Raw genomic sequence first — 16,200 nt, 5'->3', positions numbered from 1 at the left:
AGTATCTATAGAATTGGATATTATTTCTGTAAAAGCAATTTACAGATAAACATATTTATAATAAAAGACTCTCTGAAATTCTCACAAACCCTCACCTATTCTCTTATCTCCATTTTACAGAGAGAAAACAGACACAAACAGTTCAAGTGATTTTACCAAGATCACCTAGGAAGTCTATAGCAGAAACAGCATCCCAGGTTTCTCCACTCCCTGTGCGGTGCCTTAGTCGTAACACGGTCCTTCCTGTCATTTATTGCTTGATTTCTGGGTAGAGGAAAACATACTTCTAGCCAAATAGGAAGGAGCTAAACTGACACAATATTGATTCCCAAGACTTCTCTTAAATTTTATCAAGTGAAGGGACCTTAGTCTACAGTTTAAAAAACTGCTTTATAAAATCACCAGAAGACGACCAAAAAACTTGAAACTATAATCTGCACTTTGAATTCAAAAGTTCACCCTGGCAGTATGTTCTGCCAAGCGGATAGAGCATACACTCACAAAGACCAGACCTCCTCTGGACAACAATCCTGGCCAACAGCAATCGGATGAGCCCAAAAAGTAGGATCATTTCTGAGAAGCAATGGTGCAGTCAGGTCAAAACAGCAGGCAAAGCAGTCAGTAGCCTAAGGTGGCAGACTATTTTGTTTATGCTGATGAGGCATTGGCATTGTCCGTTCTAGCTAGAGAAGCTGGTTCTTGCCTTTTATTCATATATCCTTTGCTGATGCTGGGAAAGGACAGGGTGTTTAGAGCAGCACCTCCAGCCTCTCAGGGTGGCTCATTGCTGCTACCTTGACAAAGGTAGCAGCAGGGTCTTTTGCTTTCCATACTAGTCCGGCCAGACCCATCAGAAAGAAAAGTAATGGGTTCTGGGATAAGGGTAAGGAGGTAAAAAAGCTGCTTATTGTGAGAGGACACGAGAGGGAGGTGGGGAAAAGGGCTGACCAGGCAGCTGCAGAGAAGAAAAAGGGGTCTGTAGATGAGAGGAAGGCACAGGGAACAGGTGTATGCTAGGTGGGAGAGGATAGGGCCCCCACAGAATGGCATACGTTGTGAGGCTGGATGAAGACTTCTCCCTGCCCCACCAACACACAGATTCCTGAAGCCATATTTGCACCTCTCAGCCCCCTTTCCAATACTCAAAGTTGCTAAGAAGCCTTCAGCAAGCTCCACTCGTGCCACTCTCCTCCTCTTGTTTAACCTCAAACTCCAAGTTAAACATTCTCTTGAAGTGTAATTCAGACCTGGTTTAATTAATGTTCCCAAAACAAATTTCACAGACTGTTCCCTTACCCTGTCATTACATAGCAGTCCCTGACATCTGCACTGCAACACGGATACATCCATACCAAGCTGACTTCAGGGACCAGCTTGAACTGTAACAGACCAAGACCATGGGGTGAAAAGACAATGGGCTAACAACCATTAGCTAAAAATAATTCTTTCACTCCCTTGAAACCAGAGTCATGTTTTCCTGACAGTTTATTCTGGGTTCGGCTAAGTTAATGTCATTTACAGGATAAAACAATTACTGCTATAGTAACTCAGAAGTACCAGAAATAAGTGAAGCGTAGGCAAATTTTGTGGGGATATGCATGAACAACATCACCCACTTCTACAGGACAGACGTATACTAGACCAAGACCTACCCCCACCTACCCTACTCTGCACTAAACACTCTGCAGAGAACTCAGATATACAGTTTCTCTTTTGTACATGCTGAAGAGTCTTCTCCAACTTCTTCCTGAGCTCTTAACAGGCTTTTCTATTGTCCAGGATGCTCTCGCAGCACCAGCACTTCCCTGGAATGTGCCGTACAATTTGCTTTACTGCTCCTAGCTATGCAACAGGATCAGATGCACATATGATACATACTACAAAAGCAGAATTGACTCTTAAGTGTGCTTACTCTCAAGAATCGCTTTGATTCTTGTACAAACATATGCAAACGTTTGCTGAAATGTGTATCTCCACATAAAGCAGATATCAAGGCTGGGATATGTCAGAGAACATATGGACTGACACGCAGCATATGGAATGAATGATGGCTACCTTAAAATATTTGTAGCTTTCTATTTTCTTGAAAAAAGGCGCAGCTGCTCTGGCCCACTGAGAGAGTATTTATGTCAAAGGAAATCCAACAACTTCTGTAGGAAGCCATATCTAAATCAATTGCTGGTGAACCATCACCAAAATTTGCCTGACAGTGAAAGAGAGTTACTATGGCATCTGCTGAAATAATTTAGATGGGGCCTCATTTATTAAAATAGTAAATCTATACCACTATTAATCAAGCATGATACAAACTATCGAACTAATACTCGCTCCCTTAGCTGGTACTCAGAGGCACTAATTAAGGGAGCTGCTTAACATACCTGTTGTTTGCCTCTGTGTTGAACTACCAGCAAATGTGATCAGGAGTAATAATGATGGCTGGAGTAAAACTGCAGTTTATGCATTTAAATGGACCCTATATGATTGTTTATGAATACCCAAGCAAAACAAGGTCAACAACCCTGGATGTGGCTGTTGAAATTTTGAAACATTTTGAAGTACATTAATTGGGCTAGATGAGAACTTCTACCTTTGTCACCTACTTATTATCCAGCCCCAGAATTTTAAATGGGGTCTCAAGTGCCTTGACCGTTCCTGACATTACACTGAACAGGACTTTAAGTAACACAAACAAATGTAACATGGAACCAATTAGACCAGATACGTTGGAAGACTTCAAATGCTACAGTAAGTGAAATCTTAATCTCTGGAGAAGGAAAACAACAATGAAGATCACTTCAACCCCATAGTTTAGTTTTGTTATGCACGTATTTCCACCAGAAACTTCAAGAAAACATTCTTCCAATTTAGCAGTAGTAATTCTGGATTTTATACAGAAGAGTATAAACTAGAGACTTAGTTACAAGATAACTCTCAGTTTTCAGAAATAAGATCAGCTAATCATTATGGGGGGTGGGGCTGCCTCAGGTAGCTGAATGGATAAGATGTTTTTGCCCGAGTGGCAATACTCCACATCCAGGAATTAGCTTAAGGAATAAGGAAAGGGTTGGCTTTGATTTGTTGGCTTTTTTTTTTTAAAGAAATAAATAAAACAAAGGGTCCTAAAGACATGATTTTCCAGATCCCAAAGGCTATACTTGGTTAACTGAGACTTACTTTTTAAATGAGTTTTTCTTTTCAAGTTGGTGAGAAGGTGATCTGGAGTGAGCAGTAGCTTACTTTGGTATTTTACTTCTGGCATCAACCTTGGAGTCAAATGCACCAGCTGTTAAAGATGAATTTATGTCAAGGGAGAGAATCTGGATTTATATATTGAAAGTTATGTTGGCACTGCCTTTTCCCTTACCCTCAGACTTTGGTTTTCTAGAGTCAGCAGAACTCACAGCTTGGAAAGAAGCAAGCCAAGAAGAACTGATTAACGGCAGGAAAACAATCATTATAACTCATCATATATCTGCACCAGGTTCCTGGGTTTGGCCTGGTGAATGAAATTCTGAGAGAGAGGAACTCTCGTGAAGGCCATCTGCAGCAGGGAAGTCGCTTAGTTCACAGATAATTCTGAAGGTATATTTTTTTGTCGTTGCTCAAGTCTGACACAGCTCCCTATATTTGTGAAGTCTACAGGGGCAAGCTTTTCTGGCCTAAAAAAACTTCATCTGAAGAGACTATAGCTCACTCTCCCCCTAACCTGTGAAAGGAAATGGACAGCACTCCAACATGGCCATCCATCCCTGGAGCAGAACAATTACTTAACAACACTGCTTCATGCTTTCTCACGAATCCAGTTAAGAAAAAGCTTCTGATAAACATCAAAGAAATGCTGCTAAGATATATCCAAACACTACTGTCAGTTTTATCTTTGGCCTTTGTCAATGTGTAACCAATGAGTGTAGTCTTGACATGCACTGCGCTGTCACTAGGCCTATGACCCACCCAAAAGGGAACCGACAGGAAAATCTGAGTATCCGAGGAACTCCACCGCTATCTCTTCAATCGTAGAACAGAAGATATGATATTAATCGATACCAAGACAGATTGTCAGCATGAAAAAAAGGGTTTCCTGAGCAGCTGGCAGGCAAACAAAGCACCTGCCACCTTAACACGGTGAGCTGACTATGGTGCAAGCAGGATCAACGGGGTATGAGACACACATTAGGTTTCAAGAGACAAAACTCATGGATTCTTCCAGAACTGGAAAGAACAGTAACTATTTTAGATGACAGTAAAATAGGTATCCACAGTCACATCTGATCCAACACTGATTAACACTGAATACAAACCAGACCTATTTCTTTGACATAATATTAGATTAAGTCAACCAGTTTAATGAGGGGAAGTGAATATGAAGATTTAGAGTCCAGCAAGGAAGAACTAGGGGTGACACAACACTCCTGACATTAGGAGGGTAATTTATCTTATCCTATGTGGTTAAGTGGCTTTGAGAGGTCAGGTGCACATGTCTCTCCACTAACTGTCAGTGCACTGCAAGGTGACAAGCTCAGATTTACAGGTCTACCTTCGGGCTGCCTAAAGTAAAGTGGGAGACATCCCACCTCACATACTCACTAACTGACCCCTTATCCTAAGGAAAGAGAAAGACAGGAGAAGCTGACAACACTACTCAAGAAACAGTAGGATCTTTGTTATTTCCTATGACACTACTTATTGGAGCTATCTGAACGGCCCTCTGCTCAGTTTAAGCTTAGAAGAAAACCACAGTTCTATTTGTCTTCTCTTGGCTTTCTCAGTCAACACATCCCATTTACTACAATCAAGGTATTTTCAAATTGTACTGAAATTTGATACAAAACATCCCCAAAAGATAAAGGATCTTCAAGAAGGGAAGAGAGAGTGCCAAGGTGCTATTCTTGCTCAAGAATTTGGGGCATCTATTTCCATAAGCTATGTTACTGCCAAGGCTACAGCTCTCCAGGTCCTCAGGGTGTGTGCATGTACTACAGCTGAGAACAGAATTACGTTTAAAAATCTGAAAAACAAAGAAGCTTGTGAGAATTCAAACACAGTGGGCAAGCTGTAGCTTTCTTTTATTGCCATTATTCAATTCAACTCTGCTTGATTAATTTTATGGAACCAAAATGCACCAAGAAGGAAGAAGGAGGAATATATTTCCATATAAAATGGGCAAAACTTTATGAAATTAAAGTTACAGAGCTTAAAATATTCCTTGGAGGCATCAATTCATTTATGTTGTTAATTTTGGAGAAATCACTATGCTGGACAGTAAAAGGATAATAAACATTTTGGAGGAATGAAATCAAACACACCTTTTTTAAAAAAAAAAATAAAATGTGGTGCTCCAAAATAATTTATATGAGCAATTTTTTCATCTTTCTCCAGATCTAAATATTATTAAATTTCACTAAAGATAAGACCTGTACTTGTTCTACAGACAAAATCAATTAGCAGTAAAACTACATAGAAATATCATATTAAGACATACCATACTAGGACAGTGGAAAAATTGAGTCAAACCCTTCTGGTGTGGAATGGACATTATCTGTATCAATTTCAACAACACACTAGGGAGTACTTCAGAAGTTTCTAAGAAGGACGGGGTATTTTGAAGAAATCCAGTCTCTTCAGTACAGTAAAAAGATTTATGTTAGAAATTCTTTTAAAAAGGACCAGCATGAATTTAAGAAGTTATGTTTTCATTTTTGCATTATTTTATCACTGAAAATAATACCTAGGGATTAAAATAAAAGTATGTATTCCACAGTTCTCTCTCTCAAAATGTGTATGTTTATAGTTGTAGACAAGAAGATAATATATCGGTGCAACTCGGGACCACAGCTGAGGACTGAATTACCCTTAAAAACAGCCAGTCTTCTCAGAAGTCAGGTCTAAACTACCAATTATTACCTCTATGCCTGGTCAATAAGGTTACTCACCTTTTCTCACGTCACAGTCAGAGACAATATTGTACGCGTTTGATCTCCCCATCACGTAACATTATATAGGCAGGGAGAAACACATGCTGTGCATCAGAGACGAGACTGAATCAGCACGGCATCCATGAGGCAGCTAACATCCAAACCATGGTACTGCTCCAAAAGAAAGTGAAGCGACTTTCTGCACTGCCCCTCGCAGCCAAGGGGAGGGAAGCTAAGCTGCTTTTAGGCCGATGGTGGCCTTCTGAACACTGACTTTTTGAGGAAACTGAAAGGGTCTATGTGATTTTGATAGCCCTCGGACCTTGTTTTAGGAACACTGCAGCATCACGTTGGAGCACCCAACACAGCAGGGGCAGCTGTGCCACACCGCAGCGTCAGTGTGCGATTCCCCATTGCTTGTCCCAGCAAGAGTTTTCCATCTGCTTTCGTACTCCCAGAATTTCAGGTGCTCTGCCATCAAGGCCTGCCCCCAACACAACCCTCTTCTAACAGTCTTTAATGCCTCTCTAGTCCTACTCCTGATAAAGGAACAGAGCAAGCATTAGACCTATTCTTGGTCTTTCTTTGTCTGCGACAGGGGAAATGAAAACAAAAAATACCAAACTCTTCTTAAAAAGGTATCATATAGTCAGCTAGCCAATTAGACTAACTTCAGCATCACTGTAATTGTTTGGGAGTTTTTTAATAGGAAAGATGATAGATGAATAAAGTAAAAAAAAGATCAACAAAAAGTATACCCTACATGGCAAGTTTAGCCAGCTCCACATATCTTATTGCTACTCTTGAAATACAGAGCATAAATCTACTGTTTGCAAACATGCAGATCTTTCCTCCACCCAGACTGGCTTGTAAGGCATGTACTCAAGGTAATACTACTGACAGGAGTCTGTGCAGAGATTTTAAAGAAACAGGAATCTAGCTACGTATCCCTGTTGGAAGAATATTTCCTCATAAGTAATATCCATGTATGCACATGTGTATACGCTGTAAATATTTAGCTCAACTACTTTTTTCCATGGTGCATGAGTAGCAAATGTAGCAGTAGTCCGCTGCAGCTCATCATTAACAAAAGAAAGTCAAGTTTTTACAATGTGAAATCTTGAGAAAGACTTCACAGAGCTCTGGCGTAGTTACCTCCAGAAAAGCAGCAGGATCCAGTATCACCATAAAACTGCTTTGGAAAGCAAGTTGGGAATGCATTACTCATCTAATCTCTGGGAGGTTTTTAGGTAGACAAAACTTGGCCAGACGATGCAGGTTGGGCCTTTATTCAAGACCTTGCCTTTACACTTCATGAACACGACATCCTAGAGCACTGGCTCAGTACGGACTCAGAAGAAAAACACTCACCTACAAGCTTAAGAAACAGCTTTTTTCAGTGTCTAGATTTTCAGGGAAGTCTGGCCACATCTGACTGCGTTCAGTGCATGGAAAAAGAAGAAAGCGCCACACTGATTCTGTGCAACTGCACACTACTTCTCTGAGGTGCCATAACCAAATAAAATTGGAACAGACTGTTACATTACTGAACATTTAGTAGTTCTTCTAATAGTCTAGATATTTCAGAATACTCTGCAATATTCTACTAGCCAGAGAGTACACAAATCACGGTCCACTGAAATCTGAAGTGATGACCTATTTCTAGTCCTTTACTGTTGCCAATGGGAAGATGCCACAAGGCAAGAATGAAGGGCGCTGCAGAAAGCAAATGGATACTCCTTCACTCCCCATGATGCCTCCTTCCCTACTACATCTCTGGACTGTTAAGCAGGGGCTAATCACTAGTTTATGTCATATATTCAGTCTAGCACTGGCAGCAGGAACAGAGTGGTAGGGCACAGAACTGTGTTTTACTGCAGTGATGCTGGAACATCACTGAGCCATAATTTCTGTGTGACACCGTGCCTGAATCTCAAACATCTCCGGTGACCATTTGTAGTGAAATGTACCTCAGTACTGCTGATTCTTGCAAGCCCCTGCTCAAATATGGCTATAAATACGCTAGCAAACAGAAAAGCCAGTAATATCAGGAATTCTTTTCATGCTGTCTCTGACATCACAGTGTTTTACTGATGCAATGTTCCCAGGTACCTCAAGAATCAAAAAGTTTGAAATGTTCCACTACGTTCCTCTCACTTTACACTTTCACTACCAACATATTGCATGTCCTGATTTCAAAATGGGGACAATTCCATTGCCTCAAATTGTAAAGATGGCATTACCTAACCAGCACTATATGTGTTAATAATTAACTCTAATCATAGTAAAACACAAAATGTTGTATAAATTCCAGAAACGCTCAACAGAACTCTGATTTTCCATTCTGTGTGAAAAGCATCATGCAGAAAAAAGAGTCTGTTCTAGCAGATAACAAGAAAAGAAAGATATTGGAAAAATGATATAACAGTACAAGTCAGGGCAAAAAAAATTCCTGAAGCTTGAAGGTGCCTTCCATCACAAATTAAATACAGCACAAGGGTCAGTTATAAAAAAAGGAGAAGCAGGGCATTAGGGAGAAACAGAAGAAAAAACCCTCATTCATTAGAGAAAGAGGAAAGAGATTATTTATCTCCAAAGTGTTAAATTGAACTTGCTGCAAAATTGATCAGATCTCTCCAGACTCGGAAATACCCTATGGCAATTATTGATCAAGAGCCGTGAATGTGCTATAGACCATGTTTATGTCCCATACAAAAAAAAAGGGAGGGGAAAAGAACTAAAGTGTGTTTAAAACATATTTAATGTCGAAACACACTCAACTGCTGAGTTAATGATTGCTTGAGTTATTGCAGCAATGTGTATGAGGATAGATTATCTTCAGGAAACATACCTGGCTAGATTGAATGCATCGTCAATCAAGCCTGCTCGATTACTGACAGAGATAACCTGTGAGGGGCAAGCACAAAAATTGAACCATTTAGGGTGATGAAACAGTGAGGTTTCATCAAAGCAGATTTTAGGTATGAGAAGAGGAGCTTACCTCATGGTTCCTTGTTAGTTGATTAATTAGCAGCCTCCAATTCCTAATATCATAATTAACTCTAAAGTAGCCAGTCTGGTTGATGTTTCCCAGCAACCAATTTGCCTCTTCCAAAGCAGGAATTCTGTGGTGTTCTGGAAACAAAGAACAAGATGGGAAGGGGACTTGGTTTTAAATTTAAAAATTCTAAAGACATATCTGTTAAATTCTCTCCTTTAAATATCCATGAAGGCAGTAAAATTAATTCAAAGACTAACAAAAACATTGTGTTTGATTAATAATTTCCTTTATCTGTTCTGATGTAGAGAAAGACGCCAACTGACATTCGTATGGGGACCTTTAACCCACACAGAACTCCAAGGGTGGTTTTTTTCTGGCAAATAGTATTTATATGAGAGGTGCCCATTTTAAGTCTGGTACCTTGATTCTGGCCATGCTAAAATAGCTTTCTACAACCATAACTCCAATAATTCAATGGATGTGCTATAGGGAGAAGACTAAACCTGTGATTAAAAAAAAAAAAAAAAATCTTAAATGTTTCTGCAGGTAGTCGATGAAGCTTTTATACTGGATTTTAAATTAAAGTATTTCCAGTTGTACAGCTTCTAGCTACTAACCACTGAGAGGCTCCCCTTTAGAGCTAGACCGATTAACCTTGTATCAACTAACCTGTTCCTCCCCTTTCCTCTCTTTTTAAGTAATCGCTTTGGGGCTGAAAGTCTAAATTTATTCCAGTATTTGTACAGTCAGGCAGTCCACAACTATTTGCAGGACTGGGGATTTCAACAACAAAATCACCCTGAACTCACAACACACACTTCTGTCACTATGGAAAGAATCATCATGGAATGAAGCCTCAGGCTTCAATGTCTCTTGAAGAAGCCTTCAATCTAGTCAATTATTCTGACAAAACTGATCATGAACCAGAACTCATTAACAATTCAGCAATGATTTCTTCTACTATAATAAAATTAGTTTGTACACTGTTGAAAAAAGGAGCAGTCTTCTCATGCATTTTTAAAAATAAAAAAGAAATAAATAAAATTTGTTTTATACATAATTCCATCAGGGAATTGTTTGGTGTGCTTGAATTCCCTGAAAGTAACGAATGGTAAAAAAAGTTAACAATACGGTCTTAACAATTCACACATACTATCTAGTACCTTGACTTACTAAAGAAATTGATTTGTTTCAGCCTTTCTTATAAAAAAGTAATTTCTGAGGAAATAATAGATGACTAGGACTATAGATAAAAGTTATGCTTCTCCCTTGACTAAATATCTCTAGCAAACACACAAATAACTATCATTTTAAGGTGCAAAAAACACAAAGAGCAGCAACACCCCAATCCTAAAAACACCTAATTATATGTTTAAATTCATGGAGTTGTGTTATGCACACGAATTCAGATAAAAAGCTGCAGGATTAAAAAAGAAAGTCCTCTTCTCACCTAGGTAGTTCTGCCATCATTAAAATCTCTTAAAAATACACTTAGAAATATTAAGCCCAGAATAACTCAATTGTTGCCTACAGGCCCCTGGTTTGAGTTAAAATATTGATTACATCCATTTAGTTATCTGTGATAAAGCGCCAAGCAGACACATCCTTTAGGAGCCAACGTATCCTGCAGAAATGTGACTAAGTGAGAAAACCAGAATTAAGTCCTACAGCTCTGTGGGCTTCCCAGGCGTTCATACTGTCAAAGCACCTAAGCTGCTTGTGCCACGCAATCCGATTTGGAACACGGTTTTAACACCGGGTGTCCTTCCTTCCACAGGGGTCTGTTAAACACTGGGCTATATAGCTCAGTCCTAAGCAAACTCTCTTAGGCTGCTATACTGAAGTTGTTCCTCTGTTTAAATCCTTTTTTCACTGGACCTGAAGTCAGAATCACCCAGTTGCTCCAGCCTACTTACGGAAGCCTTGAATCCTGGTTCCTGTGTAAATCACTGAATCTTATACAAAGAAAAACATTACTGTAGAAATACTGTAAAAGATCATTAACAATTTACAGCATAGTGTTAAAGGCACTTTCTTAGAACAGATTTGGATCAAATATCTGCTGTGAAACAGGGAGAGAAGGAATTTGAATCTGGATCTACCCCATCCAGATTTAGTTTACCCAGTGTGGTGCTGTGAATACAGCCTGTCACCCCTAAACCTCAGCTATGTTCCTTATCAACCTAGTGGGTTTCTTAAGAGCAACACCAAAAATGCCCACTTCTATATCTAGGAGAGACTGCTGAGGGAAACGACACCTTTTAGAGTTTCTCTGGGTCTTCAGGGGCGTACTGCCACGTGGGGTCAGGAGCAGGCTGCTCACACCTGGCAGAAAATCCTACCACCTTAACGCAGTACTGCTTTCCCACCACGCTTTTCTGTTGCAAACTAACCTTTAAATGCCACCATGGCTGAAAGTAGCTACTTGTAACTGGTTAATCCCTGCACCGCTGTGATACCTAAAAGCATACCAAGTGGGCTATGAGCACACATTAATCAATAGCTGGGTAAATAAATACATGAAATGGAAATTTTCAAAATCAGATGTAATAAAAAAAGACATATATTTTTTGTTGTTTGAGCATTCGTATTAAATTTTGATCTCCAAAGTGAGGAAATTACTTATGCTTTAATACAGTACTGAATGATACTTGCCAGTCAAATATGACAAGTTCAAAATAACCTATTTCACAAGTAACAGCTGTGCAACACCTCCAACACATATTGCTTTAATGGAGAACAGTATCTTTTCAAAGCTTGATGGCATTATTGCTGTTTTGGTCAGTTTAAATCTAGCCATAACCACTTGCTATTATTTTTTGATAAGACCACTCATGTGTTGACCTTCTCCTGACATACAGGACAGGAATCTTTCACGCCTTTCCAGCTCATATAAGCAGGTGGTTATTTTAAGGGACTGCCTGATGCATGTGCTTCGCATAGTTCTATATAATTTACCGGAATTTGATGTTTGAGTCTGTCAATTCTCACGCCTTCCTATAAAAGAAATTCTTTCTTTTGGTGATTAAAGCACTGAAAATTTCTATACACCTGGGCAATTTCTCCACTTACCACAAACACATTTATTAGTTTCCTGTTACAAGTATTATAGTTAAGGAAAAGGTAGTCATTCAGTGTTAAACCCTATATTAAACCATTCAAGACTTTCTAAACAACAACAAAGATTTCATCTGGGAAGAAATCTATCTTTGATGGTTTTAGTTCACCTCTTAAAATTCAATCTAAAATATATATACAGTTGTATTTGAGATTAAAGGGAAATGTTTTTAATCTTCTTCCATCAGAAAGTGTTTTTCCATGGTCATGTCATTTTCATGGTCTGGATGCCTCAGAAAATAACACTGCTCTGAAACTTCCAGTTTTGCCACATACATATAGGAGATATTTAGGAGGAAATGATTAAATTTTATAACATTTGTTTTGAAGTAAGAATATCAGTTAGGGTCTGATTCTCATTTTCTCTGCTCTGGAAGTGTGAGACAGTCCTCCAGCTGGTGCTAACTGCACATGGCTGGAAGTTCTGAGCTCTCCCAGCTCTCGAGCAACTTCAACTCCATCAAAACCAGCAGGAATGATGGAAGCCTGCTCCTCCGCACGGCAACATGAGCACCTTGTGAGGCAGGTCTGGGTGAAGGGCACCCCTCTGCAAGACACTACTCCAATGCTGACAAGAGCGTGGGCTAAACACAGTTCTACTACCGTTTCAAGTGTTCAGACTCACAGTTGCTATTTTAACTCATTTTATACAACCCCCAGCATACTAGGATATTGGTTTATGTTGGTAGAATCCCTACTGGGAGAACTGACTCCATTTTCCTGCAAAAATAATTGCACAAGAGTAGCACAATTTCATGCAAGTGAAATTTTTCTGACAAAGAAAATGTTCCATGAGGGATTTCATCACAACCACAATATTTTGTGAAATAGATCTGAAAAGATACTGGCTTTAACTAAATTCTGCAAATCTTTTTGCAAGAACTTTTCATACTTGCTGGGAGAAGGCAAACCAGAAGAAAAAGTTCTTTCCACCTCACTTGCCATGTTGTCATAGCTCCATGTTGAAAAAAAATGTTTTGGTATAGTGAACAACACAATAAATGGAGCACATCAGGAAATATGATCATGTTCTGTCTCACATACTCTTTCCTCAGACTACCCTTCTATCTATTAACATTCCTATATGATGGAACTGCTAATGTCTAAGGTGATACACAACGTAAGCAGCAGTCTTCTGTTAGGATCTTTGCTCAGCTGTTGGGATAAGGGGATATATGGCTGGCTAAAGTTGTAAAGAAGGACCTATATATTTATTTTACTTCACAGTGTTTCCCTTCCTCCCGCTTTTGAAAGATAAAAGAGTGGAGTCTGGAAGCAACACGGGTCAAGCTCAGCAGCTGAGTCTCAGAAAGGAAAAGAAAGGATATTTTTCTAATGCTGCACTAATGCTCTATTTCCCAGTGGGCAGCCTGCAAACCCTGCTCAGAAGCACCTGTCTTCTACAAAACACTTCATGGAGGAGAATCAGACCGTCAAGGGGCTTACAGTTAAAGCAGAGATTATCTAGTAGGAGGTGGCATAATGTAGTAAGTTGGGACTTGCTGTTTGGAAGGCAATTGCCCTGTTGAACTTCCTTTCCCCCATCTCATGGCAATCCTGTGGAGATACTAAGAGGAGTCTGAATGAGTCACTTTACCAGAGGCAGGGAGATCCATCAGAGGAGTATTTCCCTGGGACATAACAAACCAGTCAAGGTCCAGGAGGTGGGGATGGAAAGGGCAGGGAGGCAGATTGTAAAGCTGTGTCAGTCAGTTCAGTGGCACTTGCTGAGTCGCATGGAGATGTTTGCTACCTGGAGCCTGAGTGCCAGAACAGTCACGTCCATGGAACGGCAGGTATGCCTTTGTCCAAAGCCTTGCTCACCCGTTTGAAATGGATGCTAGCTAAACCTCCTCACTTGAGGTTAAGGTCACTTCTCCTGGATTTGCAGAGACGCGACAGGTGAGCCTGTGCTTTCACACTTAGTATGCCTTCAGCAGCAATCGCCAACACCTTCCTGCAAGCCCTGCTAAGCAGTCGTCTTGTGGGGGCGGGCTGAGTTCAAAGCTGGTCCTTGACTTTTTATCCACTTCTGATTTTGGGCTGATCCCAAAACGCTGTGGACATTATGTTCATACATCATTACAGCGACCACAATAGAGGCAACTTATCTAGGAGGAACAGAAACAAGCCCTGGATCTATGACAGAGCAGAAGTTTGTAACGCCAATGATTTCCACAGTGCCGGTGAAATCTATCATTCAGCAGAGCTGCAAGACTGTAGCGCAAAGAGCATTGCAGCTATCTTAGTGTGATGTCTCTGACCTCAGCATGGATAGGAAGGCTAATCATGAGATGTCTCCTTTGTGACTGGTTTAGTTTTCAGAGGTTTAATAGCTGTCACTCGCCTGAAGCAGAACATCCTCATCCGTGGCTATAGGGAGTGAACAGGGAAAAAGGTGGTGGTAACATATCTGTGCAGCACTCTGAGAGCAAAAGAGACAGCTCCATTTCACATGCCCAGACAAACTGAGCCAGTAAAAGGGTCATCTGGTATATGAACTGATGAGTAGAGAAATGGTTACATAAATGCTTACTGGGTGAGGAGAAGAGAGAGACTGGCAGAAGCACTTGCAAAATGAAAACCTTCCAAAACTACGACTACATACTTTTCACCAACAGGTGTGAAGAGCTACATTGAATATGAGACATCTTGGAGATTATGCACTTTGTCAGACAAGTTGCCAAGGCCTGGCACTGTCCTCTCTACAGGACTTGTTGTAAAGGACAATGAATTACATCTCAAAAAGACGCTGCATAGTTGTAATTTCCAATGTGTCCTTTCACCTTGGTGTTGTGAAGAGTGGACAGAATGAGCTCTGTTGCCAGCAGCTGGGATGATCTGCAATTATCTGAACTAATCCTGCTCAACATATTGAACAATCAGCGATCTGCACGCCTCACTATCTCTAGTATGTAACCAGATGCTGCCAGGATGAGTAGAGAGCAGCAACCCAAGCATCCTACATTCAGTGGCTCTCACAAGACTGGACAGCAGTCTTTTATCCCTTGTTCATGAAAATGCCAACTGGCATCCTACAATACCTTGATGAGGTCACAGACACGGTAGCAAAGAGGATGTAAAAATCAGTAATTCTCTCTCTTGTCCTTCTGGATGTACGTGAAGGAAGAGACTCTTCCATCAGCAAATAAGCATCCCTGGTGAACTCTACTGCAAGGCAGGGGGTGTACTCCCCTGGGAAATTGTTATTTAAACTACCACAAAAAAGGAGTATTTCTTGATGGCAATATAGGTAGCTATTTCAAAACTGCTGTGGTTTCCTTTCTCTCAGATAACACACAGACAAGGTTAATTTTATTGAAAAATTTAAGTGATATGCCAAGATATCATAATGGTAGTCATTAACATGGACCCTCTTCATTATTGGCAGCTGAAATGAGGTATGTGATCAGTATTACACGACAGACAACAGACAGCTGTTCATCATCTCCTATCCACTCTTCAGGTTACACTGGAAGCTTCTTTAGCACAGCAGTTTAGTCAACAAGACAGAAAAGCCCACTCCTTCTTAAAGAGGGCATGGAAACCATCCTCATGAACAGCATTTCCTCCAAATTTGATTTGAGTATCCGCATTCAATTACACTCACTTGAAGAACAATGTGACCACTCTCAATCTTCCAAATATCCTCTGGAGTAGTTTGTTTCACCTCCAGCTTGCAGAGTTGTTCCCAGACTACTCACTGGGACAACACTGAAACTGTGTCCTCTGCACAACAGAAAGTCTTCAGGATTCTTCCCATCCACAAGAGTCAATCCTGGAAACCACCCTTTCCAGTCTCAGAATCCCACCCACATCCCCATGAAACAAACATACCAGCTGCAGAAAATCTCCAGGAGTATCAAAATCATCTAACCAGCTCAAATACGTAACAGCACGTACAATGAATCATACATTGAGTACATCCAGGGATGTTCTTACTGACTTTTTTATGTTGATGAATTCTCCAGCTGAGCTAGACAACAATAAGCAGAAGCAAGAGGACATCCTTGCTGTAGTCATAAGTTTACAGTCTCATTTTCAATGAGGTACAGCAAGTGAGTGAGTGAGAAAGTAATAAGGAAGGACAAGGATAATGACAATAGATCACAGTGGCATTGATTCGCTACACAGGAAACTGATGACTCAGAAAGGTTCCTCTTTAATTTC

General features: G+C 40.3%; 1 protein-coding gene across 1 annotated transcript in view; it reads right to left on the bottom strand.

Moving 5' to 3' along the window:
- Positions 1-16,200, bottom strand: part of TRHDE (thyrotropin releasing hormone degrading enzyme) — a 221,780-nt gene that overhangs the window by 36,426 nt on the left and 169,154 nt on the right. The window contains exons 11-12 of the mRNA XM_076333043.1: positions 8,914-9,047; positions 8,764-8,819 (exon numbers count right to left, since the gene is read on the bottom strand). Of these exons, the coding sequence (XP_076189158.1) occupies positions 8,764-8,819; positions 8,914-9,047 (190 nt within the window). The remainder of the gene's footprint in view (positions 1-8,763; positions 8,820-8,913; positions 9,048-16,200) is intronic.

The sequence above is a fragment of the Aptenodytes patagonicus genome, chromosome 1, assembly GCF_965638725.1.
Source record: "Aptenodytes patagonicus chromosome 1, bAptPat1.pri.cur, whole genome shotgun sequence".
NCBI classification, from domain to species: Eukaryota; Metazoa; Chordata; class Aves; order Sphenisciformes; family Spheniscidae; genus Aptenodytes; species Aptenodytes patagonicus.
The sequence above is the reverse complement of the archived record's forward strand: the minus strand, read 5'-3'. Positions and strand labels throughout refer to the sequence as shown.